Raw genomic sequence first — 16,509 nt, forward strand, 5'->3', positions numbered from 1 at the left:
TCCTTCCCCTTTTCTCTAATGTTCCTCTTCCTTCTCCTTTCTCTGTTGTATCCCTTTCCATTATTTCTCCAATGTTCGCCATCTTTTTCTTCTGTCCTTGTGTCACTTGCTTTTTTCCTCAGGCCCAATTCCTGTTACTCCAGCACTAAGACCTCCACACACAAGGACGGCTGATGGACCTCTGTGTAGCACCAATGATTTTGAACAGATCCTCCACAATCTGCGTTGATAGACCTCAGTTTTTTGTTGCATCATCCTTGCTATTGGAGAAGCGAGACACTTTATGTACAGTTTTGCTATGTACCACCAAAATTTTGGGAACATGGGGAAATGTGGTGTTTTGAATTTAAAAAGTAGAATGAGCTTATATTAGAAGTATATTGTTGGGCTTATATTATAGGATGTTTCATGGAATGTATATGGTATAATGTGATAAAGGGAGAGAATTCTAATCAGTTCGAGTTGATCTTGTGGGCCCTCCAGACCTACAACTTATTGTTCTTATGTTTCAATAAACATTAAATTGGGGATAATATTGTTGGCTGTTCATTATCTCCACAAAAATGGCAACGAGGATGGGATTAGACGCATGACATTCCTTGGGAACAACCGCACCACATCGGAATTCTTCTACGCATGTTTAAAGGTTCTGTTATTTTAGTTGGGGCCCAGGGATCATTCGTACTGGAAAGTGTGTGCACAAGTTGTTGTGATTTGCCGCTGTTCTTTTGCATATTTTTTATTTAACCTTTTGGTGTCAGCAGTGTGTGAGCAACTAACTATTTTAAAGGATTTATCTATTGAAATATACTGTGTACGAAGAGCGTGAGTGCATCATTGTTTGAGCACATGAAAAGTCTGTATCAACAGCTCATGAAGTGGCTGCATGAAGGAATCTTCCAGTGTTCTGCAGTGATTGTGATGAAGTATGTATCCGCGCCCTTTAGCTGCAAAGTTTTTGTCTGCTTTCACATTTTGGAGGGAGAAGCGCTCTGTGTGCAGCGCGACTGATGCAACTGATTAGCAGCCCAAAATCTTAAAGGCTTACCTGTGCTGAGGCTGTCATTACTAATGGTGCTATATAACTTTACCGGAAGATGGAATTAGATCCAGCATATAGTGCGTCAGCCTTTCCCAGCATTTGTGGCAGTTCTCCCAGAGGCTGAGCAAAGTACTGCATCTAATAAGTGTCAACAGCGATTGGCATGCTTTTCTTAGATGACAAAAGTAAGGAACAGCTTCCAATACATGTCAACAGCGATTGGCACACTATTCTAAGCTGACGGAGCAAAGCACTGCATCCAGTACGAGTCAACAGCAATTGACAAGCTGAGACAATATCATTTTTACAGGGGCGTTCAACCATTTATTGGTCTGTAGTATATTTTTATAGCCGTTATAATGCAAAACGGCACTCCACCTAGCACTTTCTTACTGGAAACTGGTGAGCCATAAGTAAAATGGCTTTTATGGTATTGATGGAGCAACGTTTTTTCGTAAATAAAACCGGCTCTTATTAAACCTTGCCTGGTGTGAAAATCATCAACTAAATTTGAAATTAATCAAAAAAGTTATTAACAAATGGTTTGGGAAAAAGAAATAAGATAGGTGCGGGAAAATGACACTGTGCTAAAGTAGGCCACAAACGATTCCTGTACCATGCGCAAATACAGAAAAATGTGTGTATTGTTTATCACTAACTAAGCAATATTAATATTACACAGAATAATAGTTTAAAATGATTATGTTTTTGATGTACTAATGAAAGATTGAAATGAAATTATGAAATGGAGCTTTTATTTTGAGCAAATAACCGAAATTGTTTATTTCTCCTAGAGAAAACTGCACGTTTTACAAGAAGTCCTCAACATTGATGTTTGGGTTGATTTTGCTTTTAAATGTAGTATTGCAGAAAATGAGTTTTATACTTCATAGACAACTATTGTGTTCTTCAGTGTCTATGGCTGCTATGTGTTCAGTGTATCAGTAGTATTTCCTACTGTTCAAGGAAAAATGTTTTCTTATGGATAACAGAGCTGGAGAAATGTTTCCATGTTTGTTCGAATATGCATTTGTCAAGGAAGGAGAAGATTTGATTTCCTTTGCCGGAGGACGATGACAGCATAAAACTAAAACAATGGATGTTTGAAAGGAAAGAGCGACGGAAGTGGTGTGACTTAACACCCTATGCTTATGGACCAATAGGAGGAAAGAATTTTCTGGATTTTGTTACAAGAGTAGGCCTGAACGGATTAACATTAGGGTATAATTTTTAGTGATAGATTCGGCTGCTGGAGAGATCTATCTTTTGTGGTTGGTGTTAGATCTAAGTCGTTCATGTGAGCCGTTTCTTTGAGATTTCCTGGCTGATGCGGTCTGTGAGCTGACTCCTTAACTTTTCTCCTCATACCTTGTGAGGATAGCCCCAGCTTTCCCTTCCAGCCTGAGGGTTAGCATTTGTGCTATCAGCACGCTTTGCTTTAGTTTTCTAGGTTCGTATGAAATTCTGTTTTTGCATTGATCTTATTGAAAACGCTCTTTTGTCTCTTACACTATCCACTCAACTCATGCTCCTTAATTGAGATGTTATTGTGATTACCTGAATTGTATTCTTGCGTGTGAATTCAGATTCAATGCTGTATTTGTCTGACCATTTCTATGCTTTCAAAGAAAATCGATAAAAAGCAAAGTAATAGAGAAACATATTGTCGTTATTCATTATCGTAAATGATGAGATATATATAAATAGTTGTATATAGAAAGGTGTATATATAAATATTCCTATTGTTCTAGGTCCTCATAAGGGGAATATTTAATCTAAATCTTTTGCCAAATCCCTGTCAAACTCACCGATCCGTCAGAGGATCGGACATAATATGGGCCAACAGTTAGTTTTATAAATAGATAGAAAAGTAGCAAAGGAACAAACTGTTTTATCGCACATGGTATAAATGTTTTACGCTTTGCTTTGGTTACCAAAAACCTTTCGCGCTGTGCTACGTGCGCTATCAGTATGGATCATTCAACATATAAAGGGGCGATAGATGGGTTGAAATTTAAAGCTGGTAGGAAAAGGAGTTTACTATACTATTATTTGGCAACTGAAAGTCAAAAGGTTTTTGACCAGTTACCAGAATATACTGGCACGGACAGGGAAGAAATTGATGAATTTAAAACTGCAGTTAAACAATTAAGTGAATATTTTACAGGAATAGACAATTTGTTTACTCTGTTTCAAGGTCCCAATGAATAAATTGACTCTTATGCAACGGTTTTAAAAATATTGGCAAGTTATTTTGAGTTTGAGGGATTCACATCAAAATTGAGTCAGGATCAAATGGTATGTAGGTGCAATTCGGAAAATAAAATAAACAGCAAAATTGTTATCCTGTAAGAACCTATAGTTGGATGAAGCTATAGGTATAGCGAAGAGTATAGTCTGTTCACAACAGGACGCCAAACAATTAGAGGCTGAAAATCTGCACATTCCTGTGAAAAATATCAGTTCCCGGAACAAAGGGCAACATGCTTCTCTTTCCACTGAAAATTATGGTAGAGATGGTAAAAGTAGCATGGTCAATTACAACAAAGGTATGAAAAACACAAATATAGGGTGTAATAATTTGAAATTTACGTCTTTTCGATGATTGTGAAGATGTTGAAAAATGTTAGAAGAGTTGGTATTAGTAGTGGAGGACTGTGTGAAGATTAATAATGTACAAAATGAGAAAAGATATGGTGAACCTCTGGTGTCGGTAACAATTGAGACCTGCACCATATCTCTTCTTATCCATTCAGGTGCAAGAATTACAATCCTATCAATTGACAAATGAGAATAATTTTGGTCACAAAAGTGTTACTACCCCCAGATGTGGTGGTTACTGCATTTGATGGCGGTAAGATAGATCTGGTAAGGTGCTTTTGGGGGGCTCATAACACTTGGGAACAGAACCATGCAGGGTAAAGTTTATATAGCACATAAAGACACAAATGTGCTGGGATGGTGGCATCAGGCAGAGTTTGGCATGATAATCAAACTTGGTCAGAAATGTCCTGTAGCACTCAAAATCTGTTTCGGATCAAATGCAATGGAAATACAAGTTTAGAAGTGTATTTCAGTACTAGATTGGTCAAATGAAGGATTGTGTTCACACTATTAGGGTCAAATAAGGTAGTGGCAGCTCCTCCGTTATGGCAGAGGAGCATCGCCTCCCTGCTGAAAGCCAGCAGAAGCTAAAGACAAAAATAAAACAATAATAAAACATTTTTATCATTTTATTTGTTGTCCTGCAGGCAACTACGAGCCGAGGGAGGGGCATAGCCTCCCACACGGACGCTGCAGCACCATGGGGTGGGGGTGGGATGGAAGTGGTGGGCACTGCCAAGTGCGCATGTCGATTAGGCTGGGGCAGTGAGACTGGTCAAGCTTTCATGCAAACTTATTTCTCCACCTTAGCTGGGTTGTACAGCTGGGTGGAGAAACCAACACAAGCTCCCAGTCTATGTCTGAGCGCCGAACTGAGGCACTCAAACCAATCCCAGTGCTGCTCAAATACTGGGAATAGTAGTCGGAGCAAGTTAAGTGCAATTTTCTTTATTTGTAATTATCTTTTGTGTTCCCCCTCCCCCAACCCTTTGCAATAGGTGTGGCCACTACTGAAAGAAGGAGTAACGCCATTGAAGCATAGGCTCACAATGTACAGCACAGTATAAGAAGTGAATTGACATTTTAAAAAACGCAGGAGATGGAATCATTGAAAAAGTGGACGCCATGTTGCGGTTGTCACTGATTGCTCTAGCAAAAAAGAAAGCAGGTGATCTACGTTTATGTGCGATTTGAGATCTCTCAACAATGCGATCTGGTTAGAGGACTATCAGTTACCACGTATTGATGATTTGGTTACAACTGTTGGTCAGTTCAAGTGGTTTTCGAAGTGTTGCGTACCTTCAGTTTCTGGATTACCATTCTAATCATTTAACAGCTTTTTGCACCGATGAGCACATTCCAATTTTGCTGTATGCCATTTGGACTGGCCTCAGCTACGTCCGTGTTTTTTTAAAAATTACGTGATGCTCAGAGTACAAGTGCATATTTGGTTTGAACAGAACTGAATATTTGAGAAATTCTTTCAAAGGATGGGGTGAAACCTAAATCTAGCATTGTTTAAGGTATCATTAATGCTCCCCATCCAATGGATAAAGATCAGATACATGTGTTCATTGGATTGTGCAACTTTAGCACAGTTTATTAGAAACGTTGCCAGTCTCACAAAATGTTTTAGGGCTATCTTAAAGAAAAGAGCAGATTTTATCTGGACATCAATTTGTCAAGAGAATTTTCAGCTAATCAAACAAAGTATAATAGCAGCTCCAGAACTTAAGGCCTATGTTGAGGGTCATGATACCTATGTGACAGTTGATGCAAGTTCGTATTGGGTGGTGTGATGTACTGAGCGAATTACGCAGGATTAAAAGTACCAGCGATCAGTTCAGTAATGAGAGATGTGAGAAAATGAAGTTGCAACAAAAAACGATGTGTAAATGTGGTGGATTTTGCTTGTGTCAAAGATTCGTTGTTGCGAAAAGGAAAGTCAAAATTCAGGGAGCCCCCTTGCCTCATTAAAATAAAAAAAGTCAGGCGGTACAAAACCAGCAATGATAGAACATATCTTGCCTGGCATAAATTAACGGTGTATTCGAAATGAGAAAATGATTGGAAGGCCAAGACGAACAGGATTCAGTACAAGAATTAGAATAATACCAAGAAAATGTTAAGATTAGTATTCTTTGGTATTTGAAAATTCAGGTCATGGTCTTGCTCTGTGCATAGTTATATGCACATTGTTTTTCTTTTTTTACTCCTCTTCAGTTCTTATTTATTTTATTTGCTGTTTGTGTTGTGAAAGGAGGAGATATATGTGAAGTTTAGAATTTAGAAAGTAGAATAAGTTATATTAGAAGTATACTGTTATAAGATGTTGCATTGAATTCATATGGTAGAATGTGATGAAGGGAGAGGACTCTGGAGTTACTTTGGTGTTGGTCACCTAGGTGGCCCTTCAGACCTATTGTTCCTATAATGTTTCAATAAAACATCAACTCAGAGTATATCGTTGCTGTACACCATTTTCCCCACAGGAAACAACCCTATGCAACTCCAATATGAAGTAGATACACCTAATTTGCGCTTTCCAACAACCATGTTACTGCAGTAATGTAGGTTGTTTATTTGAAATCTATATTTTAATGGTAAAAACAAAACTACAAGACACAGAATGCAAAGGCGTTCTTGTTAAAAGGCCATAGATAAAAAGGCGCCACACCTATGTTTCTCTCATGAGGGTCAAATATTGGGTTTCATACTGGTGATTCTGAAGTACTGCAGATTGTCACCTGGCTTATTGAGTTTCATTGTTGAATTGCTTTTCAGGCCAAATTATTTTATTATTATTTTATTTTATCAATTTATAGGGCGCAACAGCTACCCAAAAAGGGTTTCCCGGCGCCTAGACACAGCTAGTTTGAGGGCAGAAAGAGGGGGGTGGCTGTTGAGTGTTTATTGTTCAAACAGCCAGGTCTTATCTTAACAATCGGAGCCAAAGGGGCTCCGATTTAAATATTTTCAGATTCTATCACACCAGCTTGTCGGTCTTGAGCGTTTCTCTATTAGTTTCCCACAATGACAAGATGGCTGCCTCTGACTGGGCTCGTCCTGCTCTGTTGCTTGCTTAACTGTCTGTCCACCATGCTATATGTTTGTCAGCCATCATGGTCAGTGATCCATTACACATAGTTGTATTTGAGTCGCAATACATTTTTGGGTGTTTATTTGCAAACTGATCCTTGATATGACAAATACTGCTGATTTTGTTAGCTTACTTGCTCAGTGAGTTGTCACATGTCTTCAGCATACATGACATTGGCTGTAGTGCACAGAGACCATTACGGGCGCACACTGTGAATCAAAATTAGAGGGAACATTGGCCTGAACCAATTCATATCACCTACCAGCATCCAAGCTTTTCTGCTACTTGATCAATTTGGCCGGGCTGATGTTATTTGTAGTCCAGTGTTCGTGGATGGTACATATTTACTTAATAAGGGTTATTTAAATGTTAGGATAACATTAAGTTTTCAAAACAACAAGACGCAGTTTAAGTGGGTGATCACAAAGTTACTTACAGCTTTCACTTCCTTTAGCCGATTGAATTCAGCTGCTGCTACCTAGAAACCAACAAAAGAAGCATAAGAGAACCATTAGGAGACTGTGCACATCAATAGTGATAAAACCGAAGTCACGTTAATAGGCAGCAACACGTCCTGCTAGGCAGAAGACTGGTGACTAAAGGCCGGTTGTTAAAGGCCCTATTTTTTGTTATACGTCGGAGCCGAAAATCTGGTTCAGGGTCTATAACAACCGCTATAGCCCTTGGCAGCAGGCTAAAATCCAATCTCAAATAACTAGCCACCTGGAAGACGTCAGTGCTTAGTCTGTATTCCTATTCATCTCAAGAGACTCCAAATTATTCTTAACACGATCGCCAGACTTGTGTTTAACCCCCCTCCCTGTACCCCCAGTACACCTCTTCTCAGATACCTAAATTGACTACCACTCTTCAAAAAATACCTTTTCAAACTACTTTGTCAATGTCAGAGTACCTTACAGCTCTAGGTCCCAGAAAGTAAGTTCTAGGGCGACTTTCCATTAGCCTTTCCTGTTTCCTACAATCTACCTCTCGGATGCTGGCTTCTGTTCCTGGTATCATTCTCTAGGACGGGAGGACGCTCTTTCTCCTACTTGGCAACATTCAACTGGAACAACTCCACCTTTCCCTTTATAGGATTGATTACCTCTTGACATTCTGGAGAAAAAAAAAATCTGAAAACCCACTTATACTGATTTGCCCTCTTCTGGACTCCAAGCAAAACCTGCTTTTCACTTTGCTAAGATACCCTACTTGGGTGAGTTTGTGTACTTCAAATCTGATTAACATAACATCCCTCAGCAACAACATTCGAAATATGTGCTCCGAAACAGGGTACTTAAATTGAATACTTATACTGTGAAAAATTAATTTCTTGAGGCATAATGGGGGAACCAAGCTGTAGCTCGAATAGTTAGACTAGATAAATGTAAATGTAAATGTCAAGGTACTTATAGAGCGCACTGTCACCAGACGGCCACCTTGCAGTGTCGCCTTTTTGCGGTTTCCTGGCGCGGATACTCATACCGCTGTGGAACCCCTCCTGGCTTTCCCTGTGAAGTGTCCACTCCTGGGCACCCCCAGGCTGAAGCCAGGCATCCTTAGCGCTGTTGGGGCCGGTGTGGAGATAAATGCATTTAAGTTAAACACTAACATTAGAATGTAATTTGACTTTCCTAGTCAAGACTCAGAGGTTAGAAATTAATAGCAGCAGACAGACATAAATAGAAAGTTGAGACCTACCAAAGTGGGACGAATGGTGATCAAATCCTACAAACTGGAGCTCTCAATGCGGAGAATAGAAATTCTAGATGAGCCTACTATAGACTAGGACCTTAGTCATTACCACCTACTACCCCCTTTTTTTTTAACTATCATTTTCCGAAGCAAGAAAAAAATACAACAAGCCCTAAAGCGTGGGAATATATTAATACATTGCAGTCGTAATGATTTGTAAGGAAAATAAGTATAAACAATACCAGCAGGTTCAGCAAACAAAACACGTTACGCATGGGCGAGGTACAAGTGCACAACAGTTCAAGGGGCTATAATTGTAATGATCGAGTTACAAATCATAGGGTTGCAGTGCACAATGAGTGGCTAAGTAGGGATGTCCGAGTCGAGTGTTAAATGGTAGTCTCGGAGAGGTTGCCAGATGTCCTTCGGTTGAAGATAGGCGGTTGTAACATAGCATACACTTCGCTTGTGGTGTCACAGTAGATCATACTGGTTAGCCAAGCCTCAACAGGCGATTACTGCTACCCCAGCAGAGCGCTATCTCCCTCTTGGCTAACAATAATGCTATTCCAGTAAATCTGCAAATTGACTTTGGGATATCTGCCATGTAACCCAAGAGCACGATGAGGGGGGTCTCGGTGGAGTTCAGTGTCGACCATCAAGGAAAGATGCTTGAATATTTTGCCTTAATTTACTCTAATATTTGAACATGTCCAAGTCAAATGTGCTAAGTGCACGCTTGGCGCGTTCATTTCGGGCAGTGAGAAGATCTGGTGGGGTCTATTCTGACCAGTGAGCTAGGGGTGGTATATGCTCTGTGCACAAATTTAAAGTGGAGCAATTTGTGCCGGTAAGTTTGGGGGCACTAACTTAGTCTGTACACAGCAATACTTCCATTATGTCATTCAGGGTGTGGCACAGGTCAGTCTCCCATTTGCCGGGTCAGGGTGATCCATGGGTTGTGTGGAAGCAGAGTTGAGTACAGAGGACCCCCCTCCCCAGGAGACTGCTTAGCTTTCTTCTTGCCCAGCTTGTGGTGGACAGGGTTTGTACGTCAGGGTTTAATTTGATAGCCTGCGGTAGACTGTTAATAGTGGGATATCTTCCGCTTGGTCGCACTCTGGAATGGCAGATGGCAATCGAACGTCAGCATTGAACCAGTGAGATGCAAACTGGCATTGAGCCACTAGGTAGTACATTTGGATACCAGGGATGCCAACTCTGCCCCATCATAGGGCAGCACAAGTGTATTTTACTGAATTCGATGCCTACAGCCAGTCCAAATGAGTCATAACAACAGACCCTGAAGGGTGATAAAAAAGGTATTGGTTAGGGGTATAGGGATGTTAAAAAAAAGATCGACAAAGCCTGGCAGGATCAGCATTTTAATAATGGCTATATGGCCCCCCATGAAAAGGGGAAGACGCAACCACCTTTCAATCTGAACTGTGAGCCTATTGATGGCGGGCCATAATTCAAACAAGTTATTTGCTTCTTGTCTCTAAGTAGCCTGATGCACAGGTATTTAGCGGAGTAACTGTACCACGTAAGCGGATACTTGCATGGCAGTGCCTTTAAGAAGAAACAACTTATTTTGCACACTGGATATGCTATCCCAAAAAAAAAAAAAAAAAAAAGAACGATGATCTCCCGAATAACAGGAGCAAGGTTCCCCACAGGTTGGCAAATAAACAGCAAAATATCGTCCACGTACAAAGAGAGGAGCAGAGGGCCCCGGCGAAAGCAAAGACTGTGTTGCATACGCTTTTCTTGCAGTTGGCGGACCAGGCTGTCCATGGCAAGAATAAAAAGCAGCAACAACAGGGGACATCCCTGTTCCATACCTCTGGCAGCCACAAATGGATCAGTGAGTGAACCATTCACCTGGACCCGTACCATCAGTTGGGAGCATAATCAGAAGAATGAAGCCCAGAGGAAGCCTACATTTCTGCAGTGTCGCTCGGAGAAAGGGCCATTCCAAATAAGCAAAGAATTCTCCGCAATAAGCAGGGCTATGGATACCGCCACCTCTGGTAAGACTATTAAGCAACACATGCACAGCGTGAAGGTTGTGAGATGTGGATCTATGGGGGACGAACCCTGTCTGGACAGGCAAGATGATCTGATCCATCAACAATGAAATTCAGGTGGCAATCACTTTGGCCAGGATTTTATTTTAAAAGTTTATTAGAGAGAGGGTTTTTTTTTTTTTTGTTCAAATCTGTTTTATTGAATTTTTACAGAGACATACAGAATAAAACTTACTTTCCCAATATTCATGCATGTAGCCTCATACCAACCATATAATCGTGCTTTCATTGCACGTCAGCTGAGCCCTTCAACATTCACGGCTCATTCGCCGCTCTGAATTGATTACATACACAACTTACAGCTCCTTACATTAGTGCGATGTTTCATAGGTCGATGTGCGGTTAGGTGCGACAGTCCCCTAGGTACAGTCTTTCAGTTATTTCAACATGGGCTTCAATACAAACAGTGTGGAATCATGACAATTATAAACAGTTAACCAACTCGACATAGACCGGTGTGAGCACCCCATTTTCCCTTTCCCCCGCCCCTTCCCCCACCTCCCTCACCACGTATCACAGTATTTCAAATTGACTGTTATTTACTGGCAATAGCGACCACCTTTGTCTTCACAGATAACTATACAAATCAGCTCCCACGTGAGAACATCACGATTGCACACGTTGAGAGGTTCTCGTATCCTCCCTATGTCTCCGTCCTCCCCTTCAATCCAACGCCCTGATCGCTCTTCCCCAGCTCTCTGCAGTACCCGAATCAAAGTTAGGGAGAGGGTTTTATATGAGGAGTAAAACTAAGGGTCTTTGCCGGGTTTCAGCAGTAGTGTGGTAACTGCTTCTCTCAGTGAGAGGTACGGTGCCTTCGAGGGCTTCAGCATACATATCTAAAAGGTGTGGAACGAGGACATGTTTGTATGCTTTATAAAAACACTGGTTAGGCCATCAAAACCTGGAGCCTTATGCATCAATGGCCTGCACAATTTCCTCCATGGAGATAGGCTTGCTCAAACATTGTCACTGCACCCCCTGACCAGCATGGAGGAGGTGGGGGGGAAATAACTATAATGTAATGTAAAATTGTCTGCATGGAAAAATGGTCTATTTTAAAATGAGTCTGGAGGCTCCTATTTTTAAAGCCTGGGGATGTCCGCAAAAGCACTTTAAGATCTGGAAGAGATGAGCGGATTATAGAGGCCTTCATCTGGAGCCCGTCTCTGCGGGAGATGCTGCAATGCTGGGTTAATTGGGTAGGACTGTGGTACAGGGGCCAAATTGTTTAGCGGGACTCGTCATGGATGCGGTAGAAGGGTAGGTGATGTCTAATATGTGGTGCAAAGACAGTGCATTTGGGGGGGGCTTTGTTGGTGATTTATCACTTTTTCTTTAAAAAAAAATTACATCTTAAATGTCAAAGCAATTTCTTTGCTGCACATCTGTGATCCACACCATTGAAACCACCACCACATACGCTGCTCGAATGTCATCGCTCACCTCAAGTTTGGTGAAGTAGAACTGCTCGCAACCGTGTAGGAGTGCGTGGGAGATGCAAGTGCTCTCAATGACCCGTTCCCCCACCCTGCTTAGGTGAAGTTTGGGTATTAAATCTGGACAACGGGGGAGGAGCCTAGCCTGCAGCCGAGATGGCCGCCTAGCTCTTCGGCTCCGCCGACCCTTTCGCCCTTCGTCGATATCCTGGCAAGAATCCTGCGCCTCCGAGCCCTACGCTTACCTGCGCCACGTCCCTGACCACGATACTTTGACTCCGGTCGAAAACGGAGCTGCCCCGGCGGAGTTGGGCCCCGGTTTCCATTCCGGCCTTCCAAGCGGTCGCAGCCGGGCCATTGTTTAGTGGGGACGGCCGGCGGCGACAACGATAGCAGCGGCCGCTGTGGAGAGGGAGGAGCCGGTACACCGGACCTGGAGCGCGGCGCTGGGATTCTCACAGCAGCCTTTTTCATGCTCGGCTGCCCAGCGCGCCCCGCTCGCAACATTGTATCCAGCTCCCGTATACTGTATCCCGGCCCAGCTGGGAGAGGGCCGGGATCGCTTCTTTGTTGCAGCCTACAGCAGCGGACGCCATCTTCCGCATCGGAAGCCCTGGTCTCGCCGGCGGGTTTCCCTGCACCACAGATTCCCCTGTCCTTGAAGCCTTTCCACGACCGGCTGCCTCCACGTTTCCTGCACCACCGGGGCCCCGCAGAGAGCTTATCACCTTCCAGATACCGATGGTTGGTGAAGGGGGCTTGCTTCCCGGGGCGCTCGATGGTTGCTTGCCTAAGATGGCGGAAGCAACAGCACCCTCCATCCTTGATCCACCGCTGGGGCTTCGCGACATCCTGGCAGCACTGGAGGACCTGTGGTTGGCCTTCCGCGACTCTGCCACTGGTTTGGAGGACCGGTTTGATCGGACTTTTTCAGCTGGCCATGATGACTCTCCAGTGCGGCATGTTAAGCCACATCTTCAGTCGACTGTCGGTGGATCACCCGAGTTGAGGTATGTGGCGGTGACGGGGGGACGTGTCCCAGTGCCCGCTGCGGTACTCCTCGGCTCTGCCCTGGAGGAGTCTGACAATCCTGCTCCCTTGGTATGGCCGGAGCTTGTGCCTCAGCCGCCGTTTTGCCCATCTCCTTTGTCCTTTGGTGCCACGTCTCTGAGCGTCCTCCTGGACTTGCTTCCTGCCGGCCGCTACTCTGGGATTTATGCATCGTCCTGCTCCCTGTTGTGCTAGCCACCGCATAGCAGTGGCGCATTCTGTGGTCCTTTACTATCGAGCTTCGCTCCAGTTTGACTTGTCTCTTACCCCTCGATTGCTGCACCGGACTCCATGGTGGCCCATCCCGTCCAGGTTGGCTGTACTGCAATTGGACTCTGTTGGACTGCAGATTCGAAGGGGCCAAGGCTGAGGAAGGGGGTTTTTCTTGTTGCACATTGATACGTATATGGCTGGGACTGGGACTTGTGACTGTTGGAGGTACATGTAGCAGGGTGTTAGGTCGGGGCCTGGGGTTGGGTGACCGCGGGTAACGATTTTGCTTGTATTGAATAGATCCTTGGCCCTCCTCCGATCAACCGTGACATTCTTCTTCTTTTTCTTCTCTTTCTCTTCTCCTACATTTCGGGTACTCTTTTGGGGCGACAGACACACTGCTAGGGGGGGTAGGCCGTAGCCTCTGCATGCGTGTAGGGTGGGGGGTATATTTCCTTGTGGTTTTTTTTTTTTTTCTATGGGCCTCCTTTTTCTTTCTTTCTTTTCTCTCTTTCTCTTCTCCCTTTCTACTCTTTACCTTTCGCGTTTGTTCTTTCCTTTCTTATTTCTTGGGTCGAGGGGAGGATTGGGAACTTGTGGGTAGTGCTTGGGGATCGTCATGTGATATGTTTCTTTTCTATCCTGATTTTATTGAGTGCGATTGATTACCTTACGGATAATGCTTGCTGACTCTTCTGATGATCGTTGCCCACTATAGTCCTAACTGCATTGCTCTGATTCGGATCCTTCCAGACCTGTCGCTATGGACTTATTTCAAAACTTTATAAAACTTAAACCTCATCATCCTGGCGCTCGGCGGCACAATTGTGTATAACGTAATCTGGTCTATTCGTGCTTGTACTGATATGCTGCTGAATCGTATAATTGCTTGCTGATGTGCCCTTTTTGTCGAGGCCGGCCTGAGGGTTGTAGGCCCGTATTTGTCTGCACATACTGTTAAATAAAGGTTTTCCAAAAAAAAAAAAAAAAAAAAAAAATCTGGACAACGATTAGGACGGAGGTGTGCCAATATACGCCTTGGGAGCTCACCCTTTCTCTACTGGCAGGCCCGAGCATATTTTCGCAAAAAGGCAGTCTCTATCGGCCAAGGAGCGAAAATTATCCATAAGGACTGGGTAATGGTGTAATTGGACCCCACCCTGCTGTTGTGTGCCTGCCTTGCCAATGTCTGAGTTTGGGTTCTATCTTTGTAATGCTATTTCAAATGTCTTGGAGGACCCCTGCAAGTTTTGAAATACATATACCTCGAATATATGCCTTAAAGGCATCCTACTGGACAGCCTGGCCGGTTACTGAACTGGTAATCTTTTAAAAATATTCCAGTACGAGTCATGGAGTTTGGTGCAGAACACCATATCCAGGAGAGCAGTGCTAGGGAGCACAATCTCTTTTCCAGTCCTCCACCATATGCGATTCGCAAAACCATCCCCACAGGAGAGTGGTGCGATAGCGTACCGTGGTAAGTGCTGTGTATCTCCCAACCAGAGGACCACATCTGCAGAGAGGAACCAATAACCAATGCACATCCATACAGCTGGAGGTGCAGAGTAGAATGTGTGCGCAAGTGTTAGAGTTTCGGTGTTGCCACACCTTTCAAGGAGTGTTACTAACATCTTGAAATACCTGTGCGGCCTGCGGTTTGCCTATGTAGGGGACACCTGGGGAATCTATTGTTGGTATTTGTTCCATATTGAGCTCCCCACAAAGTATAACAGTATTTGCGTCAAAGAGTCTCATAATAGAGGAGAGTTTGTGAAACAAGGAGGGGGCATCTACATTAGGGGCATACATGTTTACGAATAGTACGCATTGGTCAACTAACCGGCTGGCAAGGACCACGTAGCGGCCCTCATTGTCGAGGAAGCTGGCTGTAAGGCTAAATGGGATGCTTTGTGAATGAGTTTACACCCCCCGCAAATATGTACTGCAACTGGAGAAATACCTATGGTAACCCCATGTTTTTGCAATGCCAGGGGAGTACTGTGGTGAAAGATGAGTATCCTGCAGGAAAGCTACCTTCGCCCTCATGTCTATTGAGGTAGGCCAAAACTTGTTTGCCCTTGCAGGGGTTATTTAAGCCCCAGACATTCCATGTTAAAAACAATATCTCAGCTATTTGTGCCCACCCACTCAATGTCTCAGTCATGGTGAGACGTGTGTTCTGCATGGTAAATTGACATCAGCATCCCCTTCCAGATGGTTGTCATTAAATGAATAAAACAACCCCCAATTGAACAATCTTCCCCTCCCCTTCCACCCACACAGGGCACCAAACTGCCCAGTGAATCCCATATGAACCAAACAAACCAACATGAATCCCAAAAGACTTAGTGTGGTATACACCATAGGGGGTGGGCAACGCTACAGAAAATGGAGCCCATATAAAGTGAGATACCTGAAGTATGATAACATGTGGTTACAGGCAAGTATGAGATGAGTCCATCTGGAACAATGCCACTAGAATGAGCGAGAGGCACTGCCTATAGGTGTTCGATCTAAGCTCAGCACTATGGACCAGTCAGAATTGGACAGATCAGCCAGAGAGAAAGAGGTCTATGCTCTGTGAGGCTTGCAAATCTGGTGGCATGCCATCTGGAGAGGTCCAAGGAGATGGGGCGCTGCTGGAACAGTGTTTCTTATAGAAAGTCCTCGCCTCTGCCGATGATTGGAAAAAACTGGCCTTTCTATCTATATCTACTCGCAACCTGGCGAGGTACAGCATCTGTACCAGAGGCCTTTCTTACAAAGCATAACCTTCACCAATTGATGTTTGCGGCAAGCCTCCTGCACTGCCAATGTGAAGTCTGGGTAAAAAGAGACAGCAGTCCTCTGATACTGCAATCGAAGTGCTGTGTCTCTGTCTCCAAAGTTTAGTAAGAAGGCAACAATAGGTCTAGGAGGTACTCCGGGTGGTGGCCGGGGTCCCAAAGTTCTAAACATGTCTGCAGGGAGCTGTTCTACAAACTGTTCCGGGCATTCAATCGATGACATTCAGAGACTCAATGACACTAAGAGAAGTCCAACACTGGATTTCACTAAACCACCTAAAACTCAACCAAGACAAAACAGAGATCCTCCTCATCTCCAACAAAGAAGAGAACCCTCAAATTGTAGAATGGTTAAAAGCAATTGACACTCTCAACGGCAATCTCACCCCTGCTAACTCGGTAAAATCATTAGCAATCACCCTAGACCCAAAACTTGACATGGCCAAACACACTAAGAACTTCGCAAAGAGTGCCTTCCTCAATCTGA

At 43.7% G+C, this 16,509-nt stretch overlaps 1 protein-coding gene across 5 annotated transcripts in view; it reads right to left on the reverse strand.

Annotated features, from left to right (window-relative positions):
• The window catches only part of OCLN (occludin), a 152,460-nt gene that overhangs the window by 25,824 nt on the left and 110,127 nt on the right, over positions 1–16,509 (reverse strand). For all 5 annotated transcript variants that reach the window (XM_085632376.1, XM_085632375.1, XM_085632379.1 and 2 more), the window contains exon 8: positions 7,183–7,224. In XM_085632376.1, the coding sequence (XP_085488502.1) occupies positions 7,183–7,224 (42 nt within the window). The remainder of the gene's footprint in view (positions 1–7,182; positions 7,225–16,509) is intronic.

The sequence above is a fragment of the Triturus cristatus genome, chromosome 2_1 (genome assembly GCF_964204655.1).
Source record: "Triturus cristatus chromosome 2_1, aTriCri1.1, whole genome shotgun sequence".
NCBI lineage: Eukaryota > Metazoa > Chordata > Amphibia > Caudata > Salamandridae > Triturus > Triturus cristatus.